The sequence below is a fragment of the Pipistrellus hanaki genome, assembly GCF_964339955.1.
Source record: "Pipistrellus hanaki genome assembly, chromosome: 11".
Classification (NCBI taxonomy): Eukaryota; Metazoa; Chordata; class Mammalia; order Chiroptera; family Vespertilionidae; genus Pipistrellus; species Pipistrellus hanaki.
Window position 1 is genome coordinate 10,361,071 of NC_140513.1, and position 20,487 is coordinate 10,381,557.

General features: G+C 48.4%; 2 protein-coding genes across 8 annotated transcripts in view; one reads left to right on the plus strand and one right to left on the minus strand.

Moving 5' to 3' along the window:
- Window positions 1-20,487, minus strand: part of ASTN2 (astrotactin 2) — a 700,862-nt gene that overhangs the window by 171,863 nt on the left and 508,512 nt on the right. The gene's annotated exons all lie outside the window — the stretch shown is intronic.
- On the plus strand, window positions 1,081-13,010 carry TRIM32 (tripartite motif containing 32). Of its 5 annotated transcripts, none has more exons than XM_084898880.1 (2): window positions 1,081-1,135; window positions 9,975-13,010. In XM_084898880.1, the coding sequence occupies exon 2, from the start codon at window positions 10,055-10,057 to the stop codon at window positions 12,017-12,019; it is 1,965 nt and encodes a 654-aa protein (XP_084755006.1). In that variant the 5' UTR covers window positions 1,081-1,135; window positions 9,975-10,054; the 3' UTR covers window positions 12,020-13,010. The 5 variants fall into 5 exon arrangements, with proteins under 5 accessions (XP_084755006.1, XP_084755005.1, XP_084755007.1 ...); XM_084898879.1 differs by having other exon boundaries at window positions 9,978-13,010; XM_084898881.1 differs by lacking the exon at window positions 1,081-1,135 and adding an exon at window positions 1,323-1,443 and having other exon boundaries at window positions 9,978-13,010.

Below are 20,487 nucleotides of genomic sequence, written 5' to 3' on the forward strand. Positions count from 1 at the left end.
ATGCTGATCAAAACCTGCCTCATATGGGTACCCATATCAGTAAAAGATACTAGTGTCTTATCATCTTACTTTTCATCCAGTCCCAGAGGTTTCCTTGTTTTGCTTTCCACATCTCCCTAATCAATGGATTCCATGTAACCCGCTCGCATCTCCTCTTTTTATTGTAATGTATAAAATAAGGTGCAAAACTGCCATTCTCTGGAGCATTATCTCAGTCCATTGAGATTTTGCTTCTTGGCAACTGTCCGCAGTCTGGCTCAAATTAACTCACAAAAGAACTCTCCACAGATTTCAATGTTTCTTATGTTGACACAAAGGTGCCTCCTGAGTAGGCAAAAGAAGCCTTCCAAAGAGCAATGTGTTTATCAGATAAACTTGTCTCTAGGCTTCTAAGTGTCCAGGGAGAACAGGGGCCCAGAGAAGCACTACCTTTCCGAGTGAGTCCAGGTTCTGTACTTGCGCCAGGGTGGATGTTGTATTCTTCCCTCAGCCCAATTCTCAGAAGGAAAAGCTGAGGTTCAGAGGAGCCTTCCAGACCTTGAGGTGCCCTGGCTTTGCTGAGGACCACTCCTGGAGGCCACAGTTTAGCAAAGGGGTTAAGACACAGATTGGAGCCAAAACTGGTTTGGCTCAATGGATAGAGCGTCGGCATGAGGACTGAAGGGTCCCGGGTTCGATTCCGATCAAGGGCATGTACCTTGGTTGCGGGCATATCCCCAGTAGGGGGTGTGCAAGAGGTGGCTGATTGATGATTCTCTCTCATCGATGTTTCTAACTCTCTCTCTCTCTCCCTCTCTGTACAAAATCAATAAAATATATTTAAAAAAAAAAAAGACACAGATTGGAGTCGGGTTTAGCTCCCGAATTTCTGAGCAAATGTAGGTAGACCCCTTTCGGCTCAGTTTCCTTATCTCTTACAAGGAAAGCTCAACTATGTTATCTTCAGCTCACTGGGCTTGGAGCACTCCGGCCTGGCGGACTACAAGCCCCAGCATGCCTCAGGAAGCGGGGTCCAGTGACAGGCAGGTGGCTCTGCGAATTGGAGCCGGCCAAGGGATTCGCTGCGGCGCATGCGCAGAGGGCAGCGGGCGGGTGGGCTGGAGGCGGTTGCCGCGTCGGAGCCACGGGCGGTCAGGTAGGGGGCGGGAAGGAGGGTCGGGGAACGGGGACCAGGGCCCCTGGGGGAGTCACGGGCTGCTGGTGAGCCGCGGGGTGTGGGGGCTGCGCAGTGGCCGTCCCATGCTTGAATGGCAGGGTAGGGGGACCAGATCGGAGGGGCGGGAGCGAGGTGGAGATGGGGGTGGGGGGTAGGGCTGGCTCAGGGGGGGGATTCCCTGGGACTGAGGAGTCGGAGGACCTGCAGCTCTGGGCGGTGGGCTAGGGGCTGGAAGACCCGCTGCAGCGTGCTGGGAGGTATGCGGTAACGTGTGGGGATCCCCCGAGGTGGGTCAGGGTGCAGCATCTGGGAGAGGGAGGGGATCTGTAGGCCATGGAGGGAGAAGGGTGCAGAATTTTGGAGATCTGATGACATTCGGGGGTGCAGAATCTAAGGAGGTTTGAGGGAATCTGGGGCCGCTAGGATTCCGGGGCTGCAAGATCTGAGATCAGAGGGAGCAGCGCGAGGAGCTCTCCTAATTGATAAAGAAGCAGCATTTTCTGGGTGGCATTGGGGAAAATTGAGGAGGCGGGTTCTTGGGGGAATCAGTGGGAAGCAGTGTCTTGTTTGCAAGGAGGTGAAGGTTTGATGAGTAAAGAGGAAGGCGCAGGGTTTGAGGGTGCACAGTGCTTGATGGAATTGGGGGATCAGATTGAGGGAGGGCAGCAATCTGAGGTGTGGGGCTGGGGTGTTAAACGGGTGCAGGGAGGAAGGCTGCAGAGATGAAAACAAATTAAATCAAATGTTTCAGATTTGGGGCATGCGGGTGGATAATTGGTGAGGGTTGCAATATGGAGCCCTAAAGACTTGAATTCTGTACTATGAGGGGGTGGGGCACTGGGTTTGGGCTGGATTGAATGGTGGGGTAGCGATGTCATAACTATAGAATTAAAGCGCTCTGACTAGATTTGTGAGTTGTTGGCTGCTGAAGGAATTTTCCTGAAGTCTGCGTGGGAAGCAGAGAGAGTTCTGGTGACTGGAGGACTAAGAAGTGATGCACGAAACCATGAGTGTATGAAGTTTAGCAGTGTTTCAGGGTTCAGCAGCAAAGTCCCAAATCCTGCAGGAGCCTGGCTGTCTCTGTGAGAGGGCCGAATCTCCCTCGCTCATTAATCAAAGATCCCTTTGCACGGGGCAGCCATGGTACGGCCACTAACTTGCCAGGGGACCCAGGCCCGAAAGTGGTAGGCCTGGGCGAAGAAGAGAGTGGACCAAGGGGGCATGAAGTGGGAAACTACCCAGGGTCCTCCGCCTAAGCTTCCTCTGCCCGCCCCTCCAGGCTGGATGTGAGGCCTCCAGAAAAATGAGAGGAGCGTCGTGAGCTCAGGCCTTATGTTCCCCCATCAGCCACAGAAGTTAGGTGGAATTAATCCTGCCTAAGGTCCATGGCAGCTCACAGAGGCAGTGGCTCTGTGAGTGAAGTGTTTGGGCTGGGAGAGAGACAAGGGCACATGTACTGAGCATTTGGTCCTGCAGCAGTGCTTCCTAACCAGGGCCATGTTGTCCCCCAGGGGATGCTTGGGAACATCTGGGGACATTTTTGGTTGTCATAGTTGGCGTGTGGGGCATCACTGGCCTCTAGTGGACAGACACCGGATGGGGTTTAACATCCTTCCCCATACCCATAGTGCCGAAGTTAAGGAACCCTACTCTATAGTGGGGTACCCTGGAATCAGATCCTGGCTCTGTCACGTCCTGATTTGGTGATCTTGATCCTGACTGAGTTTTCATAATGGCCCTTCTCAGTAGGCTCTACTAGACCCAGTTTTACCCGTAAGGAAACTAAAGCATAGGAAGTGACTTGTTTAGGTTGCATGGCTAGGAATGGCAGGGCTGGGCTAATACTCAGATCTCCATAAACCTGCATATTCCCAAGTGCCTTGCTTTGTCCTTGCTTATAGTCTTATTATCCCTGCTGATTCCCTCTAATGGAGGGACAGTCCGGTGAGAATGCCTGAAGATCCAGTTGAATGCTAAGGGGGTAAATCTGTCTAATTAGGTAGGGAGTAGCTTTGACCTTTGCTCTTCGATTGGGACCAGTGGGTAGATAGGGAAGGGGCTTTAGATTAGCAGACAGGATGAGGTGTGTGAGAGACTAGAAGGTAAGGTGTGGAGATCGCTGGCTTGAAAACAAACAAACAAACAAACACCTCATTGCAGGGGCTGAGGCTGGGGACAGTCATAATTTGTTCCCAGTGATATCTTTTGGGCTTCTCTCCCCTGGGACAGAATAACAGTATTTGTTCTCACAGCCCCAGGACTAGCTGTAGCATTGCTGAAGCCAGTTTAGAAGCATAGTAGGACTGGATTGGAAGCCAAGAGACTTAGCTTGAATAGTCACTTACTCTCTCTCTCTCTCTCTCTCTCTCTCTCACACACACACACACACACACACACACAGACAGACACACACACTCTTAAGGACAATATGTAAAGGAAGTGGAATCAGCATGGGAACTAGAGGCTTGAAGTCCAAAGTCCCGCCTCAGCTGCTAATTTACTAAGTGATCTTGGATAAGTGCTTGCCCTTATCATCCACAATCTATTTTTTTTTTTTTAAATAAAAATAGCTACCATTTATCACCTGCTTATTTTGTGCATTAACTCTGTTAATCTGGTCACTGATTCGGCCAATAATCTAAGTGTTACTTCCCCATTTTACAGTAGCGAAAGCCAAAACAGGGATGCAAGCCCTTTCTGACTCCTAAATTACATTATATACGTTTTACTAGAAGGCCTTTCAAACACTAGAGAATCAACACACACACTTAACGACTGGAGAGTGGTTGGTAGTCAGATGCTGATAAGGCCCTTGAAGTGGATCACTGTCCATACACACTGACCCACTGCCTCTGTGGCACTCCCACCCCAGAGTGCGTGTGGTTGAACAATCAGATTTAAAAATCATTCCCAGCTGCATCTATCAGCCTCTCAGCCAGACCGCAGCCAGCTCGGGAGCTGTGACATCTTTCAGTCAATGTGGTTTTATGGCTAGAAGTCGGCATACTTGGATTTGAACTTCACTTCTACTATTTATTATCTTTGAGACCTTGGACAGATTGCCTTTCTCTCAGCCTTGGTTTCCTTATTTATAAAGAGGACTAGCACATGCTACAAATAGTTATTATGGGAATAAGAGGTTATGTATAGAAGGTGCCTGGCATTCAGAAATGTTAGTATTATGAGAGATTATAAATAAGAGAGGAAGGGAATGCTAGGAGGGGACTGAGATGCTTTGCCACCAAATTTCAGTAACCCCAAGTAGCCCCCACTCGGCTCCCCAGACTTCTGTCCCCTCTTGTACCATTCCCAGGATCTGCTTCCTGAACCTTGAACCAAAACTTCCTGAGTAAATGAATGTGTAAATTAATATGCAGAGAAAGGAACTGAGAGAAAGTTGTGTGGGTCAGGTTGAGTCGGGGTCCCTTGAGAAAAGACCATTGATTCCCGCCCCCCCTCCCATATCCTATATATTCTTTGAGTCCCCAGATGTTTGTGGAAGATGCAAGGGAACCTTTCTAGGTCCTTCCATTTTAGAGGAAGGACAGACAAAAGGCAAGCATTCTTCTGGCAAACTACCATTGGTTTAACCCATCCTTTGATTTAACCTGTCCTGACTTATTTTAGCCAAAGCCTCCTTTCCCACAAGTATTTCCTTCTGGCTTTTAAGTGCAAGCTGGTGCAGCTTTGAGGTTTCCCTCTAAGCCTCTACTTGAGTTTATCCTAGCTGTTTGCAAGGTGTCTTATGTGTCTTAAATGAGTTTCAGAATCTTCTCCCACACGGGACAGGGTGTCAGGTGGGGACCTCACTGACTTCCTTAACATCAGTCCTGCTGGCCACTCCCAGAGAGTGACCACTGGCGGCCTGGGGTTGGCCATGCCCTGGCTTAGCATTCCGCTCAAATGCAGGAAGAATAAACACAGTGTAGAAAGCCCTCACGAAAGGAAATGTGATAAGCCTTGCAAGAAACCAGTCAAACCAGGGCAGTGACAGACCTCTGTGTCTGGTGGAGAGAAATGTGGTACTTCTCACATTTTCTGTTTTTTAGATGAAGAGCTGGTTTTGCTCAAAATTATATTATTTTCATGGGGCTTGACTCATAGTAGGTATTCAGTAAAGATTTATTTAAGTTCTCCTGTTATGGTTATAGGGACTGATAGAAGTCTAGCAGATAAAGGCAGCTAGAAAACTACCCCATGGTGGGAATTCAAGCATTGGACAGAGATTGAAACCTTAGGTCATCTCTCAGTCTTCGATTCTGAGATCAAGTAAACCAGTCTCCAAGGAAGGCTCAGAATATTTACTTCTGAAGTATATGGGTCTGATATCTTGGGTATGGTCTGCCTATTGAAAGTGCCTGGTCATTTCTCCTGATTGGCTGGGGGGTGGCCACTGCCGCTTCTGCCACCGCTACTATTAAACAACTGTTATCTATTGCACGGTTATATGCCTTACTTGGTATTGCACTAAGCCCTTTATCCACACCATCTCATTTCATCTTTACAATAACCTGGTGCTGAAATCACTACTTTGAAGTCCTTAGATAAGCTGAGAACTAGAGGGGTGGGAAACCCTGCCCAGGTCTCCAGCGTAAGTGACAGAGCTGGGATTCAGGCATTGAAAGCCCGATTCCTGAGCCCACTGTTCCCAGTTCCGCCATGTGACCGAATGAGGTCTTGATTTCTCTCCCCCGTCTCAGTTTACTCATCTCTATTACTCTGTGAGATCACTACTAATTGTAGCAGTCCATGTTTAGTCCCTGCAAGAATGAGCTGGCCAGAGGTTTCTAGCATGGCTGTTTCGTGTCCTCAATCAGATTCCTCCGAAGCTGACCAGTCCTTTTCTTCATCTTTATGTGCATAAAAGGGAAAATTCTTTACCCTTTCTAAATACAGTCTGTAAACGCTAGAACTACTTTATTATTGTTAATCCTGGTCCTGACTGCTGTTTGTCATAATTTCAGTTACAGTCTTTCATGGCATGCCCACCCATTTCCAGGCTAAGCACTTCATTTGCATTATCCCTAGTTGTCAGTAGCTTTTTTTTTTTTTTTCTGTAAAATAAGAGCACATGTTAGTGGGGTTGAATAACATGGGGTTCAATGACTGCTCATTTGATCCAGGTCTGTCTGTTTTTCTGTTTTGTTTTATTTCTGCTACCCTGGTTATCTCTGTCACGGACTGGGATGCCAGAAGGGATTGGATCAGGCTAGGGAGTGACTAAAATTTTCCTGCTGAAGGGATAGATTTTCATCTGGAGCTGGAGGGCTGGGCTGGCATCCTATGGGATGTGCAGTGTTAGTCGTGAGATCAAAAGAGTGGGGTACACTGAGGTGAGGGGTCAGGAGCTAACGGTAGAAAGTGAACAGGACACACGTCCAAAATTTCATGAGGCAGCCAGGGTTATAAATAACATGCTGGTGGTTCATACTGATTGGCTTTAGATTTTATAGCTGGCAATAGTGGGCAGCTAACTTAAAGACCTGGGAGGGTAAGACAATTCCTTTCACCTATCTAGTCTTCCCAGGGAAACTAAGTAATAATGGAGTTTGAATCAGAATCCTTCTCAGTATGCACGGGACTGACCGGATCTACCCTTCTGGAGGAGAGGACCGGTATCTGTCCATCAAGGAGCTCCGTTAAGACTGGGAACCTGCATTCCCAAGTCATAGAAATGGGAGACACAGCTCAGGCTTTTCCCAAGTCTAAGGCTGTCTCTGTGCCTGCTGCTTTAGTGATGGGAACTCATGCTCCCTTTGGGGAAAGAATCCTTGACACTGTCTTCTGCCTCAGAGAGCCCAGTGAAGGTGCAGACAGCCGAGCTAACTCTGTGTACGGATGTGCACATAGTAAGTTCATCTTTTAAAGGGGACAGCTTAGATGGGGAGGCAGGCAGGCAAGCTTTTTAATCAAAGAAAGTGGTATGGTATTCCAGAAATGTAGGGGAAGAAATGTGTTGGTATTTTTACAAGTTGGCAGGCTTGTTCAATTAGCTGATCTGCAGTGCCAGCTCTGGGAAGCACAGATGTCCCTGTGCTTTGTAAGGTAACATGCTCTGGGTCCAAACACCAGCTGTCGCCCTCAGTCTGTTGTCCCAGGTGATGGGAGGACGGGAGCTATTTTATTGGGTTAGAACCGAGAGAGTTTGTGTGGCTCCCGAGTTCAGGTTTCTATCAGTGTTTCTCTGCTATTACCCTCAGACCCACGGCATTTCAGAACTCGGAGTTCATGGTTACAGATATCTACAGGAGACCTTAAGCAGGGGTCCTCAAACTTTTTAAAGTGGGGGCCAGATCACGGTCCCTCAGAGAGCTGGAGGGCCGGACTCTATGAACTACTAATTCCTACTGTAACACCTCGGCTGCGCTCACTGCCCAAAAAACCTGGCGGGCAGGATCAGACTCCTCTGCGGGCTGCATGTGGCCCGCGGGCCATAGTTTGAAGACCCCTGCCTTAAAGGTTCATGACAGGTGGTAATGTGTTATTTGGTTGAGGCATGGATATGAGTTGTAACAGGTTACAGGGCTGCTGTGAGCTTATCAATCACACGATAGCGGCTAACTCTGATAAGGTACTGATTGTTCCTCCTTTCTTGTGGAGAAAATTATATGCTATAAGGCTGCGTGGAATCTAGCACATAGTAGGTACTATATGTATACTATTTCCCAGCTAGTAAAAGAGAAATGGGTTTCAGGGAGGTGGGAGTGATGTTAGGAAAATTGTGCATGCCTCTGCCATCTGTCAGATTGCAGCCCAAAGTCGAGTGTGGGAAAGTCTGTAATGTGTATCTCTTCATTGACTGCCATTCTGTATGCCTGGGAAAAGAACCGACACTTGCAAAGCTTTCCTCAGCTTGCCTCATTGTCCTCAAAACCAAGCTAACTTGCCTGCTCCCTCCATCTCCTTCTCTATGGTTGAGCAGCTGCACATCACGAGATGGTGCAGGTGCAGCTGTCGGATCTGCATTTCCGAGGAGATGACTGTATCTGTGCGCCTCACCTTGCTAAATCCATTCATTCTGATTAGGGGTATAAACTGACAGCGACATAAGGCTGCAGAGCCCTGAGATTCTGTGGTTCTACTTGGTGAGCATCTGTGGGTGGAGGAGGCTGGGAGTATTCATGGCATGTTCCAAGCCTGAAATAAATGGTCTGGATGAAGCACTGCCATGTTTAAAATCTTCTGGGCTTGACTCTTTGGCTCTCGTGGTTCCACCACTTCCCCTCCCCGATCCACTCAGTTTATAAATCTTAGTGATTATATTTCTGGAATATTACTCAAATGCGTCTTTCCATTTTCACCACCGGCTCGCTGCTGCAGGCTGCCTAACACTTCCGGCCGTCACTTTGCATAGCTTCCAAACCAGTCCCTCTGCCCTTTCCCCCACTCCGTTTGAACTTTGCTCATATCAGGTCCCTGCTCCAGAACACACATTGCTTCACTATGCCCATCCACACAAAGGTCACGTGGCTCGTTCTGGCTGTGGAGACTTCTTCTAGTTGTTCCCCAGTTCCCAAGCCAGTGAGTATAAACCCCCTGCATCCTCCACAATTTTAACCCGAGAATGAGAGGAAAGAAAACAAGTTTAAGACCGCTTTGGTGCCAAGTCAAGTCTTAGGGTTTTGTACAATAGACATATCTCATTTAATGCTTACACTGAAGGCAGGGCAGAGGAAGAAACACCAGAGAAGATACGTGTTCTCTGTTCTCCTATAATCCACTAAGGTTCTATCCTCCCCCTTGCTTTCTAACCTTTCCTAAGGCTGTGCCCTTTGCCTGGAACTCCTTTCCCCCATCCCCACACATCTGTGTGTCCTTCCAGGCCATCTCCCCTCAGAAAGATCCCCTTTCCCTTCACATAAGAGTGAATCTCTATTAGGCTCCATCAAACGTAGTTTACATCTCATTATACTCCTTTCTGCCTTGATTACTACTACATAGCTTGTCTCCTTTCCTAAGTTTGAGCATCTGAAGGACGGAACTTATACCCTGAAAACTTAGTGGCTAGTACTCGGCACCTAGTCTTAGATGGGTGGGAAGGTGAGTAGTTACGAAGGTAGATGAATGGAAAATGCATGTATTTTTCTGATCTGATGTTTTGCTAATCATAATTTTCTATTTCTCTGAGTGGTTGGTTCCTAGGCCCCCAAACGTGACGCAGTGAGCTCTATGTAACATGATAAAGAAAGCCTCCATGCTTTTGCTCACATTTTCTTTGCTTCATGCTGTTATCCCTCGTTGCCTTGTTTGTTGATTTTGTGACATATGTCCAGAGCATCTCTGCTTCTGGGAAGCCTTCGCCACCTCCTCTGGGCAGAATCTGTTGCCCCCTCCACTGTGTAATCCTTTTCTGGACGTAACTTTTCTATGCTTCTTCTCCTCGTATAAATGATGAGTTGTAGCCAGAATGTAAAAATGGCCACCCACATTTATCAGGATACTACTTGTCACGTGCTCCCCTAAGTGGGTCCTATTCATCATGTTATTTAACTCTTTACAACCCCATGTAGAGTAGGCACCGTTGTTATTTCCATTTCACAGATGGGTGGTGGGGAAACTGAGCTTTGGGGGGGGGGGGGTGTAGCTTCCTTCCTGCAGGTCACACCACCGAGCATCAGAGACTCCAGAACCTGAGCATGAGCCACTGTGCGATGCCGTCAGACTCATGTCCTCTGTACCTCCTTCACCCGACAGGCAGACCAGTAACCACTTGTGGAGTAAATGAAGGATGGGTGGGTGATGGTAGCTATTCTTGAAACGTTCCTTGAGTGCGTGACGGTACCTAGGCAGTGGAATAACGGCTTCGTTTTCTCCTTAGCAGAGTTTGGTCTTGTGGAGCATGACTGGTAAGCCGTTCAGTTCTGCGCTGTGCTGACAGGACCCTTCAAAGGAAGCGTGATGGCCACTGCGGCGGCAGCTTCTCACCTGAACCTGGACGCCCTCCGGGAAGTGCTGGAATGCCCCATCTGCATGGAGTCCTTCACGGAGGAGCAGCTGCGGCCCAAGCTCCTGCACTGCGGCCACACCATCTGCCGCCAGTGCCTGGAGAAGCTGCTGGCCAGCAGCATCAACGGCGTCCGCTGCCCCTTCTGCAGCAAGATCACCCGCATCACCAGCCTCACGCAGCTCACCGACAACCTGACCGTGCTGAAGATCATCGACACGGCCGGGCTCAGCGAGGCCGTGGGGCTGCTGCTGTGCCGGGGCTGCGGGCGGCGGCTGCCCCGGCAGTTCTGCCGGACCTGCGGCGTGGTGCTGTGTGAGCCCTGCCGGGAGGCCGACCACCAGCCCCCGGGCCACTGCACGCTCCCCGTGAAAGAGGCCGCGGAGGAGCGGCGCCGGGAGTTTGGCGAGAAGCTGGCCCACCTGCGGGAGCTGGTCGGGGAGCTGCAGCGGCGGAAGGCGGCCTTGGAGGGTGTGTCCAAGGACCTGCAGGCCAGGTACAAGGCCGTCCTGCAGGAGTACGGGCACGAGGAGCGCAGGGTGCAGGAGGAGCTGGCCCGCTCCCGCAAGTTCTTCACAGGCTCGCTGGCCGAGGCCGAGAAATGCAACAGCCAGGCGCTGGAGGAGCAGAGCTATCTGCTCAACATCGCCGAAGTGCAGGCCGTGTCCCGCTGCGACTACTTCCTGGCCAAGATCAAGCAGGCCGACGTGGTGCTGCTGGAGGAGACGGCGGACGAGGAGGAGCCGGAGCTCACCGCCAGCCTGCCCCACGAGCTCACCCTGCAGGACGTGGAGCTCCTCAAGGTCGGCCACGTGGGCCCCCTCCAAATCGGGCAGGCTGTCAAGAAGCCCCGGACAGTCAACATGGAGGACTCCTGGGCCATGGAGGCGGCGGCCTCCGCGGCCTCCACGTCCGTTACATTTCGAGAGATGGACATGAGCCCCGAGGAGGCGGTGGCCAGTCCCAGGGCCTCACCTGCCAAGCAGAGGGGTTCCGAGGCAGGTGCCGGCATCCAGCAGTGCCTCTTCCTCAAGAAGATGGGTGCCAAGGGCAGCACCCCGGGCATGTTCAACCTTCCCGTCAGCCTCTACGCGACCAGTCAAGGCGAGGTGCTGGTCGCTGACCGCGGCAACTACCGAATCCAGGTCTTCACCCGCAAAGGCTTCCTGAAGGAGATCCGCCGCAGCCCCAGCGGCATCGACAGTTTTGTGCTGAGCTTCCTGGGGGCTGATCTGCCCAACCTGACCCCCCTCTCCGTGGCCATGAACTGCCACGGGCTGATTGGCGTGACTGACAGCTATGACAACTCCTTCAAGGTGTACACCCTGGACGGCCACTGCGTGGCGTGTCACAGGAGCCAGCTGAGCAAGCCCTGGGGCATCACCGCCCTCCCGTCCGGCCAGTTCGTGGTGACGGACGTGGAAGGCGGGAAGCTCTGGTGCTTCACTGTGGAGCGGGAAGCGGGCGTGGTCAAGTACAGCTGCCTCTGCAGTGCCGTGCGCCCCAAATTTGTCACCTGTGATGCGGAGGGCACCGTCTACTTCACCCAGGGCCTGGGCCTCAATTTGGAGAACCGGCAGAACGAGCACCACCTGGAGGGCGGCTTCTCCATCGGCTCCGTGGGCGCCGACGGGCAGCTGGGCCGCCAGATCAGCCACTTCTTCTCGGAGAACGAGGACTTCCGCTGCATCGCTGGCATGTGCGTGGATGCCCGCGGGGACCTCATCGTGGCCGACAGCAGCCGCAAGGAAATTCTCCACTTTCCCAAGGGCGGGGGCTACAGTGTCCTCATTCGAGAGGGGCTCACCTGTCCAGTGGGCATCGCCCTCACTCCTAAGGGGCAGCTGCTGGTCTTGGACTGTTGGGATCATTGCATCAAGATTTACAGCTACCACCTGAGAAGGTATTCCACCCCTTAGGGAGAAGTAGAAGTTTCCTCTGTACCCCGGCCCAGCCTCCCCTTTCCTTAGTCCTTGGTTATTGGTGGTACTGCAGAGTAGACCTGCCCTGTGTCCCCGTTGCAGCTAGCTAGCCCTAGAATTTTAAGAAGCTGCTTTAGTTTGTAATTGCATTATTCCCTCCCCACCCCTTACACTTAGAGCTTTATCAGTGCATTACTTCACAGAAGACCCATGCTGGGCTTAGCTGAAGTTGGATGAGAACTTAGGCACTTGCTAGGCTTCAGTAGAGCCTTTTGCCCTGTGTTTGAAGTCTGCCCTTGTCCATTTTCCCGTCTCCTGGCTTTGAAGACCCGGGGCCGTGATTTTCCTCCTGTCGTAGTGTTTCCTCTGTGACACTTCCTCTTCGGCTCCGCTGCCCTCAGTGTGGATGCTCCAGTGGGATTGGCCCCATCTTTCAGTGACATTCTGGACCTCGTATCCTGTGGCATGGCATCTCAAGTCTGCCCACCTTGACCCGCGTGAGAGCTCATCATTCAGTGCCACCAAGGGAGATACACCGTCCCTCTCGGAATCGGCACCTCTGCTCTGGGTGCTTCGTGCCATCGCTGATTGGTGTCTACTTGCGGATGAGACAGAGATGGATTGACCCTACTCGGTTGATTTTGAAGACTTGAGCCTGAATGTGGCTTGCCTTTTAAAGGAGCCTATGGATTGGAATTATGCCAAAGCACAGGAAGATGGTAACAAACATATGCTGATGGATGGTCTCTGGAGCTCATCATTTTTCATGCTACCTCTGTCCACTGACCTGTGCTGAGAGCTGTCTGTGAACTTGGACTGTACAACACAGGACAGCTCCAACCACATGGGGAGGGGAATGCATCTCATTTCATTAGTGAAACAAAATTGTTGGGTCCTTATTCTGTATTTCCCTCAAGTGAGGTTATAATACTTGTTTTTGGGATTTCTTTCCATTCCTCTATCAAGCATTAAATAATTGATAACTGTTCCTTTGTCACTGGTTTTCACTTTTTCCCCCTTAACATATTTTTATTGATTTCAGAGACGGAGAGGGTGAGAGAGATAGAAACATTTATGATGATAATAATCGATTGGCTGTCTCCTGCATGTCCCCCACTGGGTATCAAGCCTGAAACATGAGCATGTTCCCTGAGCAGGAATTGAATCGTGACCTCCTGGTTCATAGGTCGATGCTCAACCACTGAGTCATGCCAGTCAGTTGGTGTTGTCTTTTAATTAAATATGGGATTTGTGAGGTGAGGAAATGGGCAAGATGTTTGTTTCCATGCTATTTGGCTTTCATGTCTGGCACTGCATTCTTTGAGAACCATAGGATCTACCCAGGTCAAAATTCAGCCCAAATCACCAATATGTAAAGGTAATTCAATCTTATTCCCAATCTTATATGTACATGTGTATAGAAGTAGCCACCAAGGTCTGGAGCTGGCATGGGGAATGCTAGGCCAATGGGCAGTGTAAGGCCCAATAAATCATTTGGTCTGGCCCTGCCAAGGCATTAGGAATTAATTAAATGTTTAATCAAATATAGCAGGCTAATTTTTAAGTTGACAATTTTGTCTGGCCCAATAATGCTATCCTATATAATAAAAGGCTAATATACAAATTGACCAAATGACAGAACGACCTGTTGCTATGACATGCACTGACCATCAGGGGGCAGATGCTCAATGCAGGAGCTGTCCTCTGGTGGTCAGGGCACTCCCACAGCAGGAGTGCCACTGAGCCAGAAGCCAGGCTTATGACTGGCAAGTGCAGCTGTGGTGGCAAGAGCCTCTCCTGCCCCCACAGCAGCGCTAAGGACCCTTTGGGGAAGCGGGCCTAAGCTGGCAGGTGGACATCCCCTGAGAGGGCACAGGCCTAGCTGAGGGCCACCCCCTCAGTGCATGAATGTCCTGCACCAGGCCTCTAGTAATGTTATAAATATCCAATGGCCCTTGACAGAAAAAAGGTTCCCCACTCCTGGTCTAGAGCCACCCACTATCTGCTTTAACCTTACAGTTACAACTCAGAAAGGAAGAAGCCTATGCTTTTCAGACTAGAAGTGGGTAAGGGGATTTGTGACAACAGTCCCGGAGCTTTGGTGTTTACTAAGCTGTACATCTTGCTGTGGGAGCAGGGCTGATGGCAAGCCACAGAGCGGTTACCTTGCGTTCATGGAAACAATGTGCTAAGCTGAGCTTCTCAAAGTTGTGTTTTTGGTGGTGAAGGGTGTTGTTGCTTTGGTTCTTTTTTATTTTGCTTCTGTGGGAATCGCTGCCAAACGGTAGGAAAGGAGATAAAGTGATGTTGAACTAATTTGTCTTGCGCTTTTCACCTGGAGAAAAGCCCCATGTTCTGATTATGAAATTGCATCCGGTTTGCAAAGATCGCATACTTGAGAAGAAATCGATCCAATTAAAAGTGCATCACAAATGAGGCTGCTAGTTATTAGAGCTGCTTTCCCTGTACTGCAGCTGACAGCAGGAGGTTCATCTTGGCTGTCAGCGAGGGACTTGCTGAGGCAGTAACAGTGTCAGAGGCCCTCGGAACGTGGTTTTCAGCAGGGAAGTGACTGTCCCGGGCTGGCTTGCTGTAAGTAAACTAGGCCTGGGGTCGTGGAACTGCTGGTGCCTTTGGAAGGAAATGCTACCACTGCTGGTATTTGCATTCAGGTCTGCCCATCTCCGAACTGCACGCCAGTACAGCAGAGTTCCGTGGCTCAGGATGGAAATAAGTGTGGTGTGCGTGTGCTTTTTTCTTTGATCTGAGTATTTTAGGCTGTGCTTAGCTTTAGTTATCTACCATGTTGAGTAAATTGCAGAATATAACCCCCAAGAAACTAATTTGCTCAATTACAGTAATTTGTTTTTTTAAACAGCAGGACCCTCATTCAAATAAAGTCTTACATGGAGGTCTATATACAGACTAGCTCAGAGAGCAGCCGCTCCAGTTGAGCAGGTCTGTGGACAGAAGGACAGGCTTCAGCAACCCTCACCCATGCACCCCTGCAAAACTGTGAATGTACAGAACATTTGCTGAAAAGCACTGAGCGATAGCATTGCTTATCTCCTGTCCATCTCATTAGCCTTACAGCAGTGGCTGAACCATTTAACCATGCCTTTTCTTGAAAAGGATGAAAATGGATCTTGCATCCAGGAAGTGTGTAAGACGTGAGATCACAGAAGTCCCAGTTCTTGGGAACAGTTCTTGGCCTTCCCGTTCAATGATAGCAATTACTGTCTTCTTTCATTGAGTTGTTCAAAAGAGTGAAGCTGCCGGACCACTCCAAACAATGCCTGCCCGCTTTCCTATTTTACACACTCCCAATGGGCAGCCAGAACCCCCCTCAGGCATCTCCCCCAGCCACACGTCTCCAAGAAAATCTGATCACCATTCCTTCTTACCCTCTCTCCACCTGCTCATGTTTTCAATGCTGTATAAATAACCACGTTGCAATTATTGGCCCATCGAGCGGAGCTTTATTGAGAGCTAACTTTAATAGCTAGCTACAGGCACTTGGCATGGTGTCTAATTTGGAGTACACCCTCCATTTTTAACTGGCTGTTACTAGACTCAATGGTGATGGGTCCTTCAGGAACCTGTGTCTTTCCAACACAGCCCCTTATGGTGAGTAAATACTCTCAGGCAAGCCCTTTTATAACGCATATAAAAGCAAAGCAAAACAAACAACACTAAAGGCAAACAAATGACGTACAGGTTGGTTACGGCCCAGCTTTCCTTTATCATTCTGAGTTATTTAGAATGTGAAGCCTCAGAGCCATGATCCATTCAATATTTACTGAGTACCTACTGGGAGTCAGGTACTGTCCCAGGTTTCAGAAAAGAATAATTGAATGATAATTATATTATTGATGTGTCTACTTTCTCAGAAATTATTTCACGGTCTTTCCTGTCTGAAGTATTTGAAATCTAGTGTTCCATTGCCCTGGACTTCCTCAAAGGCCAGGGGCAGGCGGTATCTGAAAGACTGTGAGGATCATACCAGTATGTGCTACACTCCAGCAGGAGGTAGTCCATGGAGGGGCACTCATTCCAATTGATGGATAAATGTGGCTGAAGTCTTGCAGGTAGGGTGAGTAATGCTTACATAGCGGTGCTATTAATCCAGTACTAATTAATGGCTTTTGAAGAGTGAAGTGTTACCCAGGCCTGCAGGAGGGAAATGGAAGGGCAGAGCCTAAAGTGAAACTCGGGCCTCTACCTCGCACCTGACCAGCCTGCTGATCTACACTCAGGACGTGCAGCCCCTCAAGGGATCTCCAGATAAATTACAGATGTGAAAAGGGAGATGCCTGGATGAATTTCACAAGCATGGCAGTGATGAGGCGGGAGGCTATTTAGCAAAATACACACTTAGACTAGAGCCCTCTGGCTCTCTTTTGTCAATATCATTAATATTCATGGTACCCTGGCTAAGTGAAGTTAGTGAGGCCACGCCAGGATGGCTATTCTAGTGGGAAAAATAACGGCTTGGTCTGGCGGTGAGTTTCAGCTCTGACTCTAAAGTAGCTATGTGGTCTCAGGTGATCACCTTACACCTGTGTCTCCTTATAAAATAAGGAGTATGGACTAGATCATCACTAAAATCCCTTCTGGCTCTAGGATTTTAATTGATTTCTTAATAAACTAGAATTTGGTTGAGTTTTTTCCCAATGTTTTTGTATAACCCTTGCTATAACTTTCTCGTGTTTACATGAAAGTAGTAGAAAGACACTGCCTTTGGTAACCAGCCCCAGGTTGGTACAGTTGCTCACTCTGCCCCCAAAATACGACCTTAGGTTGATTACTAGCTATCATCACCCTGTTGTGCTATAGTTTCCTCACTTGGTAAAATGCAACCATAGCTTATGTTTTAAAGCACATGTGTCAAACACAAGGCCCGCGGGCCAAATCCAGCCCGCCAGGCCTTGCAATGTGGCCCGCAACGCGCTGTCATCACTGCACTCCGCTGTCAGTTTATGACATTGTCAGTTTATGACTGTTCAGTAAACCATTTGGCCCGCAATTTAGGCTGGATTTTAGATTTTGGCCCCTTCTCTGATTGAGTTCGACACCCCTATTTTAAAGGGTTGTTGTTAGAATGTAAAGATAATGGGATAGTACATGCAAACGGATCTAATTCAGAAAATGTGGTTTCCATTCCATTCCTCACCATGAATGACGCAGATTTTTCACGTTGACGCTGGGGGAGATTTCTGATTTGCATCGGTGATGCAGGGGCACTGCCTGGCTTCTTAATTTAAAACCTATTGGAGGGAAAGTGGGATTGCTGGAGGGCAGTTGCAAAACCCCCAGCAATGTGTCCCAGTAGAAACTTTTTGAAAAGTTCAATGGAGTCAAGAAACACAAAACCATGCATGTTTAGCTATTTCTCTAGATGGCTAAAGACTAGCATAAAATGATTTTTTTCCTCCAGGTCAATATTCATTAACACAAAGAATTTAAAAAATTAAAATAAATCATAAATATCACTGTTAGGTTGAAAGTAATATAACATACGATAGTTTAAAACTTGCAACTCTCTGGAGAAAAAACAACATATAAATGTGAGCAGGTAAAGAGCTCTCTCCCCACCCATCCAACTATATACAGTAACTATGAAAAGAAAAATGGATATAGAAAAAGGAAACAAGCAAATAAATAAAACTGTGAATGGAGGTCCACAATTTGACCCAATTAGAAGTTAAGTCCTGAGTTTAGTTCTGCCTCCCCTTCCCCCACCACTTAGTAAGTATGGCCACTGAGTCTTTAGTCTCACAACCTCAGTTTACTCATTGCTAATAACCTAATGCTGCTTACTGAATTACTCTGAAGAAATGATGGATGTATAACACTTAGTGCACTTCCAGACATTTATAAACTTTCAGTACTGGTAAATATTTTCATGGTAAATGAATCTCAAGATTACCCACACTTTTGTGATAGAAGGGTTATATGAAACCAGTGAGGGAAAACTATTTCCCTCAAAGGAAAGTCATTTAGTAACTCACTGAAATCCTGATTAAAAACATGAAGAGTTTGTATGAGTGTGGGCATGAGTCAAACACATGTCTTACCTACATAGATAGAACCAAGAATTTCTTTTGGTGATTAACTCAGTTTACCCGATTATGATGCCACTGTATATCTTCACAGAATATTTAAGATCTGAGATTCTACTCATTCATTCACTCACTCCTTAAATATGTATAAGACATCTACTGTTGATTATTATTGGCAGTCGTTATATGAGCATAGAATGCAAAGATGACTCAATCGTGAATCTTGCAGTCAGGTAGGCTGCGGTCTAGCTGGAGAAAGAGGATACGTAAGAAACAATACGAACATGCTGAAGACTGAGCAGTACAAGATGGAAGTGGAAAGCCAGGTGTGGAGAACAGGCTACTTCTCCTTGGTAGGATCTGGTTGCTGAATGGCCTTGCAAATAGAGGGAATATCAGGAACCAAGGTCCAGTATTGTAGGGAAGAGTGAGACGTTGGTACCAGCAGGAAGTTCAAACCACACAAGAGTGAGGGGGCATTACAGGGTTTAAAGTGACCCATCTATTGATCACCTCCCCTTTAGGTAATGATGCCAGTGTTCCCTTCCCCTGCCTTAAGCTGTATCACTAATTCCTATCAGTAATCATGGCTCAGTGAGGTTTTGTTTTCATAGAGGTGGGAGGGTGTGAATAAGAATCCCCTTGGAGAATGGAGTGAGGCTGAGGTGGAAGGAGACTGGGTAGTTTGAAAAGTCACCCCTCCCCATATTTCACTCTCTCTCCTTACTGAGAATCCCTGATGTCATCTCATCTGTCTCAGGAATACATGTTCTGCCTTTTTTAAAATCCTGAAATAATACCCAATTGCTTCCCCTCAAAAGCCTGAACCAAATGAGTTTCCACACAGTCTTGTAAGTCTCTTTTTTAATGATGTTTGATGCTGACAGCTTTCAAAACCCATCATCCCTCTCCCCTTCATCTCCCCCACATCTGGGCATGCTGATAAGAAAGCTTGAATACTTCCACCTTTGGGGCCAGTGGGAAGTCAAGCCACACAAGACCAAGCCCAGCATGGAAGCTCTCATCAAGCCCTATTTCCGCACCACCGTATTTTACTGTGTTTCCCCGAAAAATAAGACATCCTCTGAAAATAAGACCTACTTACAGGTTTCCTTCTGAGTGAAATATAAGACATCCCCCAAAAATAAGGCCCTCCCTAGGCTAAACATGAGAGATTTGGTCCACTGATTCTGAAAGAAATGGAGTCACAAGAAATTCACCAGGAAATTCAGGAATTGGATTGTTATGATGATGTTCCAGAAGATGATGACATGATTGTCATTGAATAAATGAGTAAATTCTTGATACTGTAGGATTCACAGATTGTCTGGTTTGTGTAGACAACTACCGTACTACCGTACCATATGCAGGTAATAAATTTCCTTTATTTCATTTAACAATAAATGTGTACCGTATTCTCCTTCATGGAAAAATAAGACATCCCCTGAAAATAAGACCTAGTGCATCTTTGGGAGCAAAAATTAATATAAGACATTGTCTTATTTTCGGGGAAACAGGGTAGTAAACCAAGCGGGTCTCCTTTTCCTGCTCTCAAGTAATCTCTGAATCACTTAGGAGCCTACACTGCTCTCTCCAGAAAGCCTCGTTATGTGAGTTATAAAACTTTTCATGCTCAGTTGGTACATGCCTTGGTTCAGTCTTTAACAGTTGTGGGGGGTTGCCCCTCCTGTCTATGGGATAACCACAACAAATGGCACACTAACCCGTGTTTTAGGCAATGACCACCATCACTGGGTGGCTTTCTTCTCGCTTTGATTAGCTAACGGCTCTGTTGCTGGCTAGCTTGTTTCTTGGGTCACTCCCTGGCAAGCGTGGGCTTTGAGCTGTGCTGCCTGAGCTGCATTTGCTGAGCCCTGCCAAGGCTCTGTTATGGATGTTCTTGAACTAAGGGGGAATCTTGATAACTGGCACTTAAGAACAGGGATAAAGTAGCCCTGGGCGTTCTGGGTCCTAGCATGTGTGTCTCAGGTTGGCGTGTGTACCTAGAGTCCAGCGTAGGCTGTGGCCACACTCAGGAGAGTTACTCTTGGGAGTAATGCCCTGGGACTACTGGCCATCTGTTCCAACCACACATTGCCCCCAGTCTATAGAGGGCTCGGGAAGCACACCCCGTGCAAAATGTGGGTTCCCTGGCGGCGGCCCATGTGCAGGGAGCACGGCCACCGCGTGGAACGCTGTGGACCACACTCTAAAAGCAGACAGCTCCCTAGGGTTCCACTGGCTGTCTGCACTGCTGCTCTGCCCCCCAAAGGTCCTGATCTCCAGGATTCCAGGGGGAAGCACCCATCGCTCCCCCAATGACATAGCCAAAGGCTTCATTCAAGTCTGACTTACTAGTAAGTCCATGGCCCTTAAACCCTATAACACAACCATTGCCACGAG

What these genes read in the sequence shown, in the direction of transcription:
- TRIM32 (XM_084898880.1), top strand. Translation starts at nt 10,055, where the DNA reads ATGGCCACTGCGGCGGCAGCTTCTCACCTGAACCTGGACGCCCTCCGG.